Genomic DNA, 16,812 nt, shown 5'->3' with positions numbered 1-16,812 from the left:
CTAGAAGTCCAGTGCCATTCACAGGCTTGGCAAATTCTAAAAGGCTTCCCTCAAACTTGGGACAATTTCTGGAAAACAAGGCCTGAAGCTGGGTTATCAGTCCCTATCCTCTGGCCAACATTCTGCTCTGCTGGATGGTTGGGAAGCAGGGGCAAGACAACTGCAGACCAGGACCAGGGACTTGGACGCCCATGGGTCATGCAGAGAGGAGTTCAGCATGAAGCCCTCAGAAATGGAGATCTCTTCTGAGGCCCTGAGTTGGGACCACTGCAAAGACACACGAGGACCTGTAAGGTGGCAGCAGAGATGACCATTTTTGAAAATGTGATTGTGGTCCTTCGTTGTTGACTTCTTTTGATCTCAGGCTCTAAATCCAACACAGTCAGGCCCTCGGCAGGCCAGGATGGGACATGTCAGGCAGATGTGAACAACTGCGAAGCAGGGGCTGTTTTATGGCAGACAACACAGGCCCTTCCTGTGGCCCTGTGACCCTGATGCTGTGTCGTGTCTGTGTTCAATCTAAGGCTCTTCAAGTGTTAAGAGCTTATGGGCTGTGGGGCCTCTTTGCAGCCACCAGGCAGCATGCTCACCCTCTAGGGGATCCCGTGTGAGGCCCAGTTGGCTAATGATGTAGCGGGGAATGTCACATTTAATCCCTTGTCCCTCTTTGGCATGGCCTTCGGCAGCTTCGAGGAGGTGGTAGAACTCTTCAGGGTCAAACTCCTGTACCAGGGGAGAGAGGCAGTCAGTGGTGAGAGCTATAAGTGAAGGCTGCTGGCCTCTTTGGTTTCATAGCACATGCCTAGAGTACGATAACAAGACGGCATCCTCCTTGTGACTGGACACTCCTTGCCCTGAATACTGAGAAACATCAGATTCAAAGCTGTCTTACAGGTCACCTCCAGATTGGACATGCTAAGCATATGCTGCCTTCCCATCAATAAGAACTAGAGCTTTTGGTTTCCAGAGAGCTCAGCCTATTCACCTGGTCCAAAGCCTTCCATCAGCCATGTGACACTGTCAGTAGCATTTACACACCCAGGCCAGAGCCACAGTCCTGGCACACTTTCAGTTATGGGTCACAGCCCTGGCAGTGCACGCACACTTTCAGATATTTGCTGAACACCTCCTGTGTGCTAGGGGCTGAAGGGCCATGTGGAACACAGCACAGTGGTGCTTGTCTGCACAGGGCACACAATAACCAGGGTCCCATTTACTCAGTGCCCATTAAGTGCCATAACTTGGTGCTAAACCCTGATAACACCACTATGACCTCAATGAGGAACTCAAGGTTTCCAGAGACACACTGATCTGTTCATGGTCACAGGTGCAGGAAGGGACAGAAAACGAGCAGTAAAACCCGGCCTGACTCCATGTGCCCGTTTAGCCATGGACTTTACATTTTTGAGGGGAAGGCCCGCTGTTTCACCACAGCTCCAGCCTCCACTGCTTTCTTCACCTGCTCGCACTGTTTTGGAGAACTATACCACTCCCTATCCAGATATAGTCTAAGCCAGACCTGGAAGTCCTTTTAACTTTCAATTCTTTCTCAGACCCTGTCTAGTCAGAATGTCTACCTCCAAAACCCCCTCTAGCCACGTCTTCTCTGTTCTCCTACCACTGTTCTAGTTCAGGCCACCCTCTTTCTCACGTGAACTGTTTTAAGTGCCTCTGTACTGATTCCCTGGCTCCCTCCTCTACTAACTCCCCATGCTGTGCTCAGTCAGAGTAAACCTGACAGGCTATTACTCAGAAATCAATAGGAAACCTATTACTGATACCTGTAACAACATGCATGAATCTCAAAAAAACTATGCTGAAATAAGTCAGAATATATTATATGATTTCATTTATATGAACCTGAATAAAAAGCAAACTTACCCATCATGCAGGAGAGCAAGTGAGTGGTTGCCTGGGAGTGGGAAGCAAGGCGGCGGGGGAAAGGGACTGACTGCAAAGGTGCACAAAGGAACTTTCTGAGATGAAATGTTTCTACCTCACCTGTCAGTGATTATACAGGTGTATGTATACTTGTTAAAACTCATTGAACTGCACAGTCAAAAGGCCTATATTTTATTATAGTAAATAAAGTTGGTTTAAAAAAGTAAAGTGGACCTTGTCACATTCTTACCTAGAATTTTTGATGGCTCCAAGTGGCCAGAAGTATAAATGCAAACTCCTGAGCCAAAAACTCAATGCTCTCCAGGATCTTGCCATACCTGCCTTCCAGGTCTACCCTCACCAATTTCTCAAACACACCCTGTACCCCATCGAATGCCCCTTCCCAGGCACACCCATCATCATCCTTCAAGTCACAGAATAAGCATCATGTCAATCCCGCCCCCTGCCTCCAGAAGCTTTGGCTGCATGCCCACCCCAGAGAGACCAGAGCTTCCTTCACAGTGTTCCCATTGCACCTGTGCTGACCTCGGCTGCAACCCCTCTTGCAATATTGCAAGTCTTACCTACAGATCTCTTTGCCTTATACCCAAGGTACTAACAGACTAACTCTAAATCCATTCTAGGGAGCTTCTCAGGACCGCAAACTCTGCTTTATTTATGTCCATATGTCCAGGGGGTGGCATGAAGCAGAGACTCAGTAAAGTGTTGCTGAATAATGAACTGAAGGATTGGACTTGTGCAAACACAACAGGCCTGTGCTTATACTGCCAAGGCCAACACCACCGCAGGGCCTGCTCATTGTGGGCTGGGCCAGACTAACATCTCTCCCTGCCACTCCCTAGCCCCAGGACCCGCCATTTTTCCTCATAGGAACTTAATTGGTCCCCCAGGGCTTGCATGTCATATTTAAATAAGAACTCAGCAGCAGAAACGGCAGTGGGCACCACCACAGCTTTGTTGGCAGGATACTTCTTCAACAGCCCCCATCCCTTCCCCAGAGTCCACGCACCAGGCATTCCAGGAGACGAGCTGGGCGGGCAATGATGATCATCAGCTTTTTCACCAGCTGCATTACAAAAGCCACTTCTGAACTCTCTGAGCGCTCTTGAGCCTGTTGAGAACACAAAGGCTGCTTAAGCAATCCACTGGCCCGGCGCGGCTGAGCTAAGCACGACTGGGCCAGGCAGAGCTGACCACGGGGAGAAACAGTTTGGTAGTACCGAGAGCTCTGCAAAGCGAAGGCCTCAGAGGAGGCCAGTGGGCTGTGAGAGGAAGCTTTAGGCCACTACACGACATCAAGGAATGCCACACAGACACACAGCTTTACCTGCTCCTCCATCCAACAAGCTTCACTTACCCTCCAGACCCCAGCTCAAGGGGCAGCTCTCAAAGGAGCCTTCACTGCCTTTTCACTTTCCACCCCCGACAGACTGTAAGGAACAGAAAGACCTCAAAGCAGGAGAGTGATGTGACCAGATGGGTGTTTCAGAAAGATTGCTCTGGCTACAGTGTGGACGAGGTACTAAGAGGGCAGGCCTGGAAGCAGGGAAAGCTGGTAACAGGCTACACCAGTAACAGGTGAAAAAGGCATGAATCAAGGCGGTAAGAATGGGGAGAAATGGACAGATGGGGGTCACTTCAGAGGCAGATGGCTGAGTAGACCTGAAAGGTAGAAGAAGCAGGCATAGAAGGTAATTGCAATTACAATTATAGGGAAATTTCTGCAAACTCATAAACGAAATAGGAAATAGAAGACAAGCAGTTAGGTTAGAGACCATATTACATTTGGTTTTAGAGAAAAGCAGGTGGGAGGAAAAGAGAAGTTCCATTTTCACAGAGTCTGAGGGATCTATACTAGATTTTTTCTTGGGTATTTGCTCATTCCAGGAGACTTCCCCTTTATGGGAACTGCTCTGACTTCAAGGAGGCACATCTGTAATGTGTGGCTGCACCTTCCCTCCCACCCACAATAGCTGACTGGTGTGCATTACTTCCCCAGGACTTTAAAAAGGGATGGAAAGACAACAGTGAATACCAGGATGGCAGAACTGAATCTATTCCTTGGGGAAAAGGGATGGCTATCTACCAAAGAGATAGGGAAAAAGCAGCACAGAGGAAAACAAAGGTGAGAGAAAGAGGACAAACACTTCCTGGGTTTCCACAAGACTGGTTCCTAGTTCTGGCCTCTTCTTAAGGCCTGGTTGCATCCCTGTCATCAATTCCCTAAGACCCACCGTTTTCACCTTTGTGACTAGTTCTCATTTCCTGCTTAAGCTTTTCTGACTTGGCATTCTATTAACTGCAACTGAAGAACAGTAACCAATCTGGGATGTCAAAGTGGAGGAGTCCCATGAGCGGCTGGGCACACTGCTCTGGAGTCGGGAGAACAGGGCGGCGGCCCCAGGTGGGGCTTCTCGGTGGACGGAAGACAACCAAAGACATGGGAACCTGAGGTGGATCAGGGAGTGTGAAGAGAGGGGAAAGGGATAGCAGACACTCTGGATGTGCCCATGACAGGGACACAACTTTTAAGAGATGGGCAGAGAAGGAACTTATGAAGTGGAGCAAAACTGCCTGACTAGATGGTGTCATGAGAACCAGGGGAAAAGATAAAGGAGGGGCACTCACTGGGTAATGTTCTGGGGAGAAAGACCAGGGCTGAAGGAGGCCACAGGATTGAGCAACTGGTCAATCAGTTCCTTGAGGACTTTCGGTGGAATGGTGGAAGGGAAAGTAGAGGGCAGAGGACTGAGTAGTGGATGGGTTGAAAAATATCAAATGAGGACGATTACAAAAAGTTGTTTATGAAATGAGAAAGAGGCCGGCACTTGGTGAAATATTGTTTTTCTTTTAAGACTCAGTCCAGATATTAGCAATGTGAAGCCTCATCTAAGTCCCCTACCTCCAAACCCCTACCCCACCCCAAAGACACCAACACACAAAAGAACAAGGGCTCCCTTTTCTCCCTTTACTCCTGGCTGTGTGCTCAAACCCCACAGTGCAATCATGTCATTTTATAACTACTTGCCTGTCTCTACTGCTACACTGCAGGGCCTTGTGAGTAGAGAGGTGTCTTCCTCTTCTCCCTCACATGCTAAGACTGGCATAGTGCTTCTTTTTTTTTTTTTTTCTACAATTGTAGATTAATATATTATATTTCTGACCATTTTTAGATTGGATTATTTGCTTTTTGTTTGTTGAGGTGCATGAGCTCTTTTGTAATTACATGAGGAACATTATGTTAACTAGACTCCGCCCATCACCAAGTTCCCCCAACATACCCCGTAGCAGTCACTGTCCACCAGTGTAGTAAGATGCTATAGAATCACTACCTGTCCTCTCTGTGCTGTACAGCCTTTCCCGTACCCCCCCTACACTATGCATGCTGATCGTAACGCCCCCTTTCTTCACCCCCATTATCCCTCCCTTCCCACCCATCCTCCCCAGTCCCTTTCCCTTAGGTAACTGTTAGTTCATTCTTGGGTTCTGTGAGTCTGCTGCTGTTCTGCTCCTTCAGTTTTTTCTTTGTTCTTATGCTCCACAGATGAGTGAAATCATTTGATACATGTCTTTCTCCGCCTGGCTTATTTCACTGAGCATAATACCCTCTAGCTATATCGATGTTGTTGCAAATAGTAGGATTTGTTTTCTTCTTACAGCTGAATAATATTCCATTGTGTATATGTACCACATCTTTATCCATTCATCAACTGATGGACACTTAGGTTGCTTCCATTTCTTGCCTACTGTAAATAGTGCTGTGATAAACATAGGGGTGCATATGTCTTTTTCAAACTGGGCTGCTGCATTCCTAGGGTAAATTCCTAGAAGTGGAATTCCTGGGTCAAATGGTATTTCTATTTTGAGTTTTTGAGGAATCTCCATACTGCTTTCCACAATGGTTGAACTAATTTACATTCCCACCAGCAGTAAACGTGGGTTCCCCTTTCTCCACAACCTCGCCAACATTTGTTGTTTGTCTTTTGGATGGTGGTGATCCTTACTGGTGTGAGGTGATATCTCATTGTGGTTTTAATTTGCATTTCTCTGACGACTAGTGATGTGGAGCATCTTCTCATGTGTCTGTTGGCCATCTGAATTTCTTCTTTGGAGAACTGTTTGTTTAGTTCCTCTGACCATTTTTAGATTGGATTATTTGCTTTTTGTTTGTTGAGGTGCATGAGCTCTTTATATATTTTGGATATCAACCCTTTATCGGATCTGTCATTTATGAATATATTCTCCCATACTGTAGGATGCCTTTTTGTTTTATTGGTGGTGTCCTTTGCTGTACAGAAGCTTTTCAGTTTGATGTAGTCCCAGTTGTTCATTTTTGGTTTTGTTTCTTGCCCGGGGAGATATGTTCATGAAGAAGTCGCTCATGTTTATGTCCAAGAGATTTTTGCCTATGTTTTTTTCTATGAGTTTTATGGTTTCATGACTTACATTCAGGTCTTTGATCCATTTTGAATTTACTTTTGTGTATGGGGTTAGACAATGATCCAGTTTCATTCTCTTATATGTAGCTGTCCAGTTTTGCGAGCACCATCTGTTGAAGAGACTGTCATTTCCCCATTGTATGTCCAGGGCTCCTTTATAATATATTAATTGACCATATATGTTTGGGTTAATATCTGGACTCTCTATTCTGTTCCACTGGTCTGTGGGTCTGTTCTTGTACCAGTACCAAATTGTCTTGATTACTGTGGCTTTGTAGTAGAGCTTGAAGTTGGGAAGCAAGATGCCCCCTGCTTTATTCTTTCTTCTCAGGATTGCTTTGGCTAATCAGGGTCTTTTGTGGTTCCATATGAATTCTAAAACTATTTGTGCCAGTTCGTTGAAGAATGTTGTTGGTATTTTGATAGGCATTGCATTGAATCTGTAGATCTTTAGGCAGGATGGCCATTTTGAAAATATTAATTCTTCCTAGCCAAGAGCATGGAATCAGTTTCCATTTGTTAGTGTCCTCTTTAATTTCTCTTAAGAGCGACTTGTAGTTTTCAGGGTGTAGGTCTTTCACTTCCTTGGTTAGGTTTATTCCTAGGTATTTTATTCTTTTTGATGTCATTGTGAATAGAATTGTTTTCCTGATTTCGCTTTCTGTTAGTTCATCGTTAGTGTATAGGAAAGCAACAGATTTCTGTGTATTAATTTTGTATCCTGCAACTTTGCTGAATTCCAATATTAGTTCTAGTAGTTTTGGAGTGGAGTCTTTAGGATTTTTTATGTACAGTATCATGTCATCTGCATATAGTGACAGTTTGACTTCTTCTTTACCAATCTGGATGCCTTGTATTTCTTTGTTTTGCCTGATTGCCTGGCTAGGACCTCCAGTACTATGTTGAATAACAGTGGGGAGAGTAGGCATCCCTGTCTTGTTCCCATCTCAGAGGAAATGCTTTCAGCTTCTCGCTGTTCAGTATGATGTTGGCTGTGGGTTTATCATATATGGCCTTTATTATGTTGATGTACTTTCCCTCTATACCCATTTTGCTGAGAGTGTTTATCATGAATGGATGTTTAATTTTGTCAAATGCTTTTTCAGCATCTTTGGAGATGATCATGTGGTTTTTGTCCTTCTCTTTGTTGATGTGATGGATGATGTTGATGGATTTTCGAATGTTGTACCATCCTTGCATCCTTGGGATGAATCCCACTTGGCCATGGTGTATGATCCTTTTGATGTATTTTTGAATTCAGTTTGATAATATTTTGCTGAGTATTTTTGCATCTACGTTCATCAGGGATATTGGTCTGTAGTTTTCTTTTTTGGTGGGGTCTTTGCCTGGTTTTGGTATTAGGGTGATGTTGTCTTTATAGAATGAGTTTGGGAGTATTCCCTCCTCTTCTTTTTTTTTGGAAAACTTTAAGGAGAATGGGTATTATGTCTTCTCTGTATGTTTGATAAAATTCTGAGGTAAATCCATCTGGCCCGGGGGTTTTGTTCTTGGGTAGTTTTTTGATTACCGCTTCAATTTCGTTGCTGGTAATTGGTCTGTTTAGATTTTCTGTTTCTTTCTGGGTCAGTCTTGGAAGGTTGTATTTTTCTAGGAAGTTGTCCATCTGCTGCCTATTTTATATAAGAAATCTTCCAATATTTGACAGCAATCATCATGATCACCTTTAGTCATTCTTTCTCTAGATTCAACTGTTCCCTAAATTAAAATAAAAAATTCCCTGCCCCTAATTTCTAGACTAACACACAGAAGTCCTGTTTGCTCATCAGGCCTGGATTCTCAGCTCGGTTGGTGCTACACTGGAGTAAGGTCATGGGTCTGGATGTAAGAGGGGTTTGGACTAGGAAATACTCGAGTGACATGAAGAGCCCTGGGGAGTTAGGAGCTCTGGTCTTGACCATGTCTGTATTACTTAACCTTTAACCTCCTGGAGACTTTTCACATGGAAACGATCAGGTCTCTAAACACTGAGTCCCCACTAAAGAACTTGTCACCGTGCAAGAAGAATGTTAGCAAATAGATAGAGTGCAAGCCTTAGGCCTGCTTGCCCTTGGCTGAGCAGAAAGTCTGAATGCTCTGCTTATATGAGGAGAGCCTACCCAGATACTGAGGCCTCTTTTTGGCCTTGGGTTACCAATCTCCTAGTCAAATATTTATGGATCTAATGTTGGAGCCTCAGGCAGAGTAACTGGCATCAGAAAAAGAAAGGATGCAGAGAACTGAGTTCTTGTGAGGCTGAGCAGGGTTCTCCCAGTAACACAGGGGACTGAGGAACCCAAGCGCACCAACATCACACCTGGGGGTGAGGGGGCCTGCACACTAGCAAGGAGGTGGAAGCAGGCTAAGAAGTCTGGGAACGTCATTAATGCCTTAATCTTATCTTCAGACTAATAATCCACCATCTTGTAGATGATTCACCAGAGTCCCAGCATAAGGACACTCACATCTTGCAGAAGTTTCTCTAAATTCTCTTGAAGTTCATAGAAGTAGTGTGAAGTAATGAGGCCACTCCGAGATTTATCCAGGCAGTCTCGGGCCATCTCAATCACCTGATGATGAATAAAGCTCAAGGCTCCATCTCCCAAGGGCAACACATTGTCTGGAGTGTTGGAGGAAATGAACTCTGACAGACGCTCTTCCATTTGTGCAGTGGCCTGGGAATAAAAGTAGGAAAAGTGTCATTTCCCTTCTAGTTCCAGCTCAGCTAGAGCTAAGCCTGAAGAAACTGACTGGGCTCTGTTATCATGGTTTCCTGAGGCTGCATCTGCTGAACCTGAAAACTAGAGACGTGAAAAGATCATCTTCAAGTCAAGTCAAAGCATTCTAATTAAGGTCCTCTCCCCTCTATCTCCTATAAAGGCATGCTCTAAGGACACTTAAGTGTTTGCTATTCTCTTCCTTTATTAGACTGCTTCATGCCTCTGTTTATGCCTGTTGACCCTGCCTGGCACACTCCTACCCCTTCTAATCTCAGTTTAGACATCTTATCTCCTCTGAGAAGTCTTTGATTCCTCCAGGAGAACTAGGGTTTCCCTACTTCTGTGCTTCTGCTGGCCCTCCCAACTGTATAAACCTAAGTGTATGGATCCTACTGATTTCTAAACCTTTCTCTGGACTGGGAACTTCTTCAAGTCAGAGTCTGATTTATCCCTGCATGCTCTTACTTGACCTTAGGACCCAATTGAACTAAGCAGATGCTTACAAAGTGTTTACTGAAGGTGTGACCTGCCTGCCCACACACCTGGGTCCTGGCAGAGCAGAACTGGAGTCTGGCTCAGAAGCCTCTTGGGGATCTAGTGCACAGTCATGCCAAAACACAAACACACATCAGTTAAGTTCCTAGCTGCCTATCTAGGACTTGGCCTTCTTTCCTTTGCCACCAGGTGGCGACTTCTGATTGCCAGTGCGTGTATACGCTGGTGTGTGTGTGTGTGTGTGTGTGTGTGTGTGTGTGTGTGTGTGTGTGTGTGTGTGTGTGTGTGTGTGTGTGTGTGTGTGTGTGTGTGTGTGTGTGTGTGTGTGTGTGTGTGTGTGTGTGTCTGTGTGTGTGTGTGTGTGTGTGTGTGTGTGTGTGTGTGTGTGTGTGTGTGTGTGTGCGCGCGCACGCGTGCATATGCATCCAAATACTTTGACTGTAAGCATTTATCACTGCATGACTCATTGGACGGTTTGGTGTCATTTCTGCACTGACACCATACTCTCATTTTTCTATTACATAAATCTTAGCCCTTATAATGGTCTACACAGTGGTAGAGTTTTAAACCCACATTTCCCCCAAGAACTTTGGAACATTTATCAGTGGACACATGACAATATGCCAAAAAAAACAACAGTATAGAAGGCTGCCACAATGCAATACAAAGCTCAGTTATAAACATGCATGCTAGGATTTGGAAACTGATACCTTGCTTAACAAAGGAAGAAATTTTAGTAGAAAAATAAAAAGAATGAGGAGACAAAAACACACACACACAAAAAAGTATAATACTATGAGCAAAAGTACTTTTTTGAGGACATGTGCTTAGGCACAATCCACAAAATAAAATCAGATACTTGTGCAGTACCGCCATGAATCTTACTGCCATGAATCTACAGTATACATTTGGAATGTATTCAAATATTTCATATTTCACAATAAAGTCTTTTAAATTTTGTTACCTGTTTTTCATGCTTCATTACGTCCTTTCAAATGAATGTCCCTCTTTTATTTTTTGTGATCCTTTCTTTTATAGCAAAATTGCCTTATGGCCAATTAGTTACGCAAAAATCCTTGCAGTGAAACCACCTAGGACTGTGTGTATATAAACTCACTTATGTGTACATACACACACTTATATATGTGGGGGTGTGGAGAGAGGGAGAGAGGAGTGGGGATGGGAGAAGGAATGGAAGGCAAAGAATCTTACCACATTTTCTCTAACTACAGTTCACCTTACATGAATGACTTGGAGTCATGCATAAAATGCAAACATACAAAGCTAGAATGACATCTAATATGTAAGGAGGAAGGAGAAATACGTGAGATACACTTCTAAGCAATACACACTCCCAAACTTCTTCATAAGGACCAACCATAAATACATGATTTCCTCGCATTTTGTTCTGCCCCTCTTCCTCTTTTTTTCTAGTCCCTCTCTCTTATTTACTTCAAAGATAGAAAGCATAGACCATATAGTACAGGGCAGCAAAAAAATAATAGTTACCACTTAACCTGAGTGCTTACAATGTCCTGGGCACAATTAGAAAAGCTTGATGTTCATTAATCTTCACAAATTCCCTATGAGACAGATATTCTTATTTTCCCAAGTTACAGATGAGGCAAACAAAGTTCAGAGGAGTTAAATAATCTGCCCAGGGTCATACAGCTGGCAAAAGGCAGAAGTGGGTTTGAACCCCGGTCCGTCTGGCTCCAAAACGTGTGCTCTTCCTTACTGTAAGGCCTCACTTGTATGTCAAGAGGGAAAGCAAAATGGCTTTACACCATTTTCCTTGGTTGCCATGAATCTCCAGGAGACTACACTGGAGAGTCTGGGAAAAGGACGCTCTCAGAGGAGCAGGGAACCACACATCACAGATCCTACATATGATGAACAGGTAATGAGGTGCTGCTTAAGAAATCTGCATCAAACAAAGGTGCTCTCAGAGGGCAAATCCCATTCTGGGGGTAACATGACTCATGCATCCACGGTTAGAAACAAGGCCTCTAGTTCTTTCCTTCCCTGTAAACATGTGGTAGGATACCGTTTTGACACCTCCCTCTGGATACCTCTCCCTTCAGGCAGGGGACAAACAGAGGCTCTGCAAGTACAAACCCCAAACTCATAGTCCTCTGCTGCCTTCCTCTTCTCCAGCAATCTGGAGGCTCTTGCACCATTTCCCCCTCCTGCTGAATGCCTTTCTGCGCTTCTCTGTGACTTCCTCTGAACACAGCACTCCCTCCCCACCCCTCACTGCCACTGGGGCAGCCCTCCTCAAGGTAATATGGATCCTTACCTTGGGGAATCTTTCTTTGTATACATGATTCATCATTATTATTTCACTGTCAAAGGAAACTGGGGACCGTCCAGGACTAAATAGGAAAGAAACAGTGGTGTCACTTTAGTGTCATAACTGTCACGGAGAAAGATGGCCATCCCCAGAGTCACTGCCCTCCCAGTCTGCAGTACTCACCCACACCCCCCACCACCTTAACGAGTTCCAGAGCCTTCCTTATTCCTGGAGCTGACAACATACCTTGTTCAGCTCAAAATCGTGCCATCTGGAGCTAGGCTACCTTTCTATGAGCCCAGTTTTACAGACTTCTGCCAGGGCCTGAAAAGGCCTAGGAAGGAGCAGACCACTCCCTCCTGTGCCCACTGGTGGCTTTCCTGGGGATGACCGCCCCCTGAACAGGACTCTCAGGTGGGGTTGGTGTACTCCAATCCAGCATGTTCGAGAAATCAAGTCACATCAGACCACCACCAAAACAACCAAAGAAAGACAGTGTCCACCTAGATCTTTTCCCAAACAAGCCACATCTTTTCCCAAACAAGCCACACAATTGAATGGATATTTGGGTCCTGCCCAGTTTGGTGCCCTGACATGTGAGCCCAGCTGAATTCAGTTCAGAAGTTTTTCTCCTTGGAGTGGGCCATGGTCTGCCTGCTGTATCAGTGCACATTACCAAGTATTTTAAGAGTAATACAGCAGGGATTTCCTTGAGGGACTGTAGTCCTCTCAATCTCAAATGGCCTAAAATGTACCTTACTTGGTGTGGACTGCAGAGAGCACCCAGATCCTGGAATTCCTCTGTGTGAGACAAGGGAAGGCACTGGGATCTGCCCACACTCTCTTGTGTTTCTCTCTTATCCTCTGCCTTGCAGCCCAAGCCATTGCCCACATCAATCCCTGAACCTGTCTTTGTGGTCTGGCTCACTCACTCTCCCTGACACTTGACAACATGACCTGTGGGGATTCTTCCTAGGAGGAACTGTTCCTCTGAGCCCCCCTGAATATGTCAGCCAATTAATTATTTCCCAGGAGCCCTGGAAAGCTGTGTTCAGTCCTTTAAAGCCTCCATTTTAATCTTCACCCTCTTCATTAACCTAGAATTTTGGCACAGATTTATCAGCTAATGCCAAAGAGTAAAGCCAATTAATCTAAGGAATTCACAGATAAATCAGCTGCTAAGACTTGTTTGGTTTGATGAACTCAGGTGACTCAGGGAAATGAGACAGATTCAGATGGCATTTAATTCTGCTTCTGAAATGGGCTTCTTCCCTGCATCAGCCACAAATGTCCTCAGCAGCAACTTTTTTAGATGGCATCGTTCATATACTCTGGGCCTCTGGGTTCTGTAGCCAGGTATCAACCATCAGAAGGTATGATACTATAAACCTCCATTTTCTGAATGGAGTCTAAAGTGTATTTCTACTGCTAACTACTTTCAAAGGAAAGAAAAGGAGGACTGCTTGACAGCATCATCACGTACCTGCTGGGGTGGTGAGCTGAAACCAAGGAGAGCTTGGGTTTCACTGGACTTGACTCATTTGAGCTGGGCGAAGGTGCTGTATCACGTATTGGCAAATCTGGCCCACTGCCTATTTTTGTGTATCAAGTTTACAACATGTCTGTGGATGCTTTTCACCCCTGAACAGCAGAGTTAAGTAGCTGCCGCAGAGATTGTACGGCCTTACAAAGCCTAAATTATCTACTGTCTCACCCTTTATATAGTAAATTTGTCGGCTCCCGTGCTGTGCAAACAAGCTGAGTTCTACGGGTAGCAGGCGGTGGGGCAGAGAGCACTACTCACCTGAGGCTGCGAGAGCGGGGTCGCATGGCTGGGGACTGCCGTCCCTCCTCATCTGGCGCACTCTCTGAGCTGAAATGCTTTGTCAGGAAGTGCAGCTCATCGGCTGTAGGCTGGAAGGGCAACTGGTGCAGCTTCTCCTGTGAGGAGCATGATGACTAGAGGGGAAAATAATAAAAAGCAGCACTGAAAACATGTCTCCGGGCAGTCCGGCAACAGAGCAGGACTGCACACAGTCAGGGCCTTCCCAGGCAAAGCAAAGCCCGTGTCTGCCCACAGCAGGCGTTCTTCCCATCGCTCCCACTGGCCTCCCCTGTACATGATTCTGTTCAGCTTTAGCCCTTCAGAGCCCTTGGTCCTGAGGAAGCCAACAGTTTTTTTTATCAGTCGTGCAGGGAGTTGGACCCAGATACTAACAATGTGTGAGAGCTCCGTAACTACCCAGGGAGCCTCCCTAGGGGGCAAAATGCAGGTTCTTGTGCATGGACCCTTTGCCCTCAATGAAGCTTTTGGCTACTTGAAATGGCAAGTAATTAATAAAACCTGCCTCTGGCTTAGGAAGTGTTCTAGGTATACCCAGTCTACAAATGACATCCCCATAAAGGTTTTTCCCTCCTACAACCTTGGGAGAACCCTTGGGATGGCTCAGCAGTGTTTATTTTGGCTGTTATCCAGAGGCCAGTAGGCTTTGCTGAGTCTACGAAGGCTGTGCCCAGATTCTAGGGACACCAATAGGCAAGAAAGTCCATCAGGGAAGAAAATTACTTTTATATCTGGAACCCAAGGATTAGACCTGACCTAAACAATTAAGAATTCTAAACATGGCCAAATGACTGAGATTCTAGACAGAGCCCACTGCCCATCACAACAGATCACTTGGGAGAGTGAGCTATACCACCCCAGGCATCCCACAGATGTAGCTCCTTCTAGCGCAGCCTGGTTCAGCACCACGATCACCGAATTCCCCTTTATCCTTACGAGACCAGCTAAAAGAGCAGGCGAATCTAACATCATTGGCTCAATTTGTTCACCAACTTATAATGGAAACTGGGTTTAAATATCTAAATCCCTTTATGACTCTAAAGCTGCAGCACCACATGTACGCCTCAATACAAGTGAGAAATCAGAATTTCCTTTGGCTAACAGTGCATGCTTCTCTCCTGGAATGCTATAATACAGCAAGTTGTATAATACAGGAAGTAGCGGGAGGTCTCCACAGGGCTCTGTCTTAGCCACATTTTTATAAATGACAGACATTGCAAAGAGAATCTGTACTAAATGCAGCTAATATGAAGCAAAATTGGTGTTTTAAAGTATCCCAATAAAATAAGCTGGAGCAATGGGTTAAGTCTGTTAAAATGTATTGAATAGGAACATGTATCATATGTATATGGCTCTAAATTTGGGTCTAAAAAATCACATGTTTGAGTAAAGGATTATGGGGAAAGGGGTATTACTAAGGAAAGATTTAAAGCTTAACAACTGCCAAGGACCAATGAGATTTTTGGATTAATTTAAGAGAAGTATCTAGGTCAAGTGCAGAAACACTCCTTTTACCTGCTCGGGATTCATGAATGCAGACAGCGTGAGCTAGGGAGGCCTGGAGAACGGTGGATGACATGGAGAATGGGTCAGCCACTCTGGGCTGATTTTCCATGGCTTGCAAAGAGCCTAAAATGCTTACTATTTGGCCCTTTATAGAAAACGTTTACCAATCCTGTCATCCTGGCTTCAATTAAAAGTTGCTCGGTGAGGAAGACTCATGGTTAGGGTGCATAGTAGCAATTGTTAGGTACACAGTAACAATTAGGTGATCTGTTGTATTTTAGGCTAAAACCTCTCTAACAGAAACATAACTACAAGTTTTATAGACAGGTCTGGCTTTTTCACTGATACACAAAAACTTGAATATCAAATACCCACTACCCTTCTTTTTTTAAAGGAAAAGGTAAAAAAGGAGAAGGAGACTCTACCAAGTCTTTGGGACATGGGAGGGGTTATCTGCTCTAGATAAGGTAGGGGCAGTAGACGGAACCTTGTTTAGGAGCCCCTGTGCCTGGCCTCAGCAGCAAAGCAAAATTCCATCCTCAAGTCCTTCACTGACTCCACTAGGAGTAACCATCACCCCGAGAGCACATTGGTTAGTTCTTTCCAAAGGTGCTTCAATGGATCTGGCTATGGCTATTAAGGGCCACCAGCCCTCTGCCCCACTCAGCCTCATACCTAAGGAACCTCTTTGAGCTTAGCTTTGGAGAAAAAGCTGAGAACCACTTTGCAACACTATAGGCATAGGGAGCAATACCAGTAAGGCAGTATTTCCTCGGGGTGCAGGAGGGACTGCCATAGAATTGGCTACTTACTGAGACAGTAGAACTAGGAGTATTGGTTCCATAGCCTGAAGAAGGCAAAGAGGCCAAAGACCAGCGCCGTCCATCAGTCCTGTTTAAGAAAAGGATATTAGGCAGTTTCTAAGTGACCCCACCCTGAGTCCCAGACCTGCCTGTCTTTCCATCAGCATTTTTGGGGGCAGCTGGTTCACTGGTAGCTGTTTCTTGTCTCAAGATAGTACTGCTCAGGTCAGTACATGCTTTCACATCTCTTAAATGGGACCTATTGTTGTGCATTTTCCACTGCAAAGACAAGCATCTCTTATTACACAGGAGCCCATGACTCTGATTAAGAACGTGTTATACAATACTGTGGTTTTGGAATAAAAATCTTTATATTCTCAACTTATTTACTTTTAAAGAACCAATGGCAGAGGACTCCCACCAAAGGCATCATCACTGGAACAGACTTGCCCCTGAAATACAGTTATTTCCTTTTTTGAAGGCTCCATGTGAAGGGCTCTTTGGTCTTCCCCAGGCTGTTAGGTTGACAACCAGGAAGAAGTGGACCATCTGGGTCTGAGTATGAATCAATAGATGGCAAATAGTCAAAGGCTACCAAAGATCCATTAGAACCCATAAAACCAGTCTTTGAGAACACTTGCAAAAGAGTGACAGTAATGTTATAAAAGAGGAGTGAGAAGGCACAGCCCTGGCTATATATTTGGGGCAGGCTTCTTGCTGCTCCTGAAGAGGATGCACCCTAACGCTCTCCTTCTAGAGAACTGCAGTGATTTGCTTTGCTGTAGAGGAGGAAGATCAGGCAGGTATCTGATTT

General features: G+C 45.0%; 1 protein-coding gene across 20 annotated transcripts in view; it reads right to left on the bottom strand.

The window, feature by feature from the left end:
• The window catches only part of MAST2 (microtubule associated serine/threonine kinase 2), a 352,010-nt gene that overhangs the window by 11,616 nt on the left and 323,582 nt on the right, over window positions 1–16,812 (bottom strand). For all 20 annotated transcript variants that reach the window (XM_036893065.2, XM_036893061.2, XM_036893059.2 and 17 more), the window contains 6 exons: window positions 16,008–16,086; window positions 13,651–13,805; window positions 11,853–11,928; window positions 8,804–9,013; window positions 2,912–3,013; window positions 591–723 (listed from right to left, as the gene is read on the bottom strand). In XM_036893065.2, coding sequence (XP_036748960.2) covers window positions 591–723; window positions 2,912–3,013; window positions 8,804–9,013; window positions 11,853–11,928; window positions 13,651–13,805; window positions 16,008–16,086 — 755 coding nt within the window. The remainder of the gene's footprint in view (window positions 1–590; window positions 724–2,911; window positions 3,014–8,803; window positions 9,014–11,852; window positions 11,929–13,650; window positions 13,806–16,007; window positions 16,087–16,812) is intronic.

Source organism: Manis pentadactyla, chromosome 4 (genome assembly GCF_030020395.1).
Source record: "Manis pentadactyla isolate mManPen7 chromosome 4, mManPen7.hap1, whole genome shotgun sequence".
Lineage (NCBI taxonomy): Eukaryota > Metazoa > Chordata > Mammalia > Pholidota > Manidae > Manis > Manis pentadactyla.
Note: the sequence above shows the minus strand (reverse complement) of the source record. Positions and strands in the feature narration are given on the sequence as shown.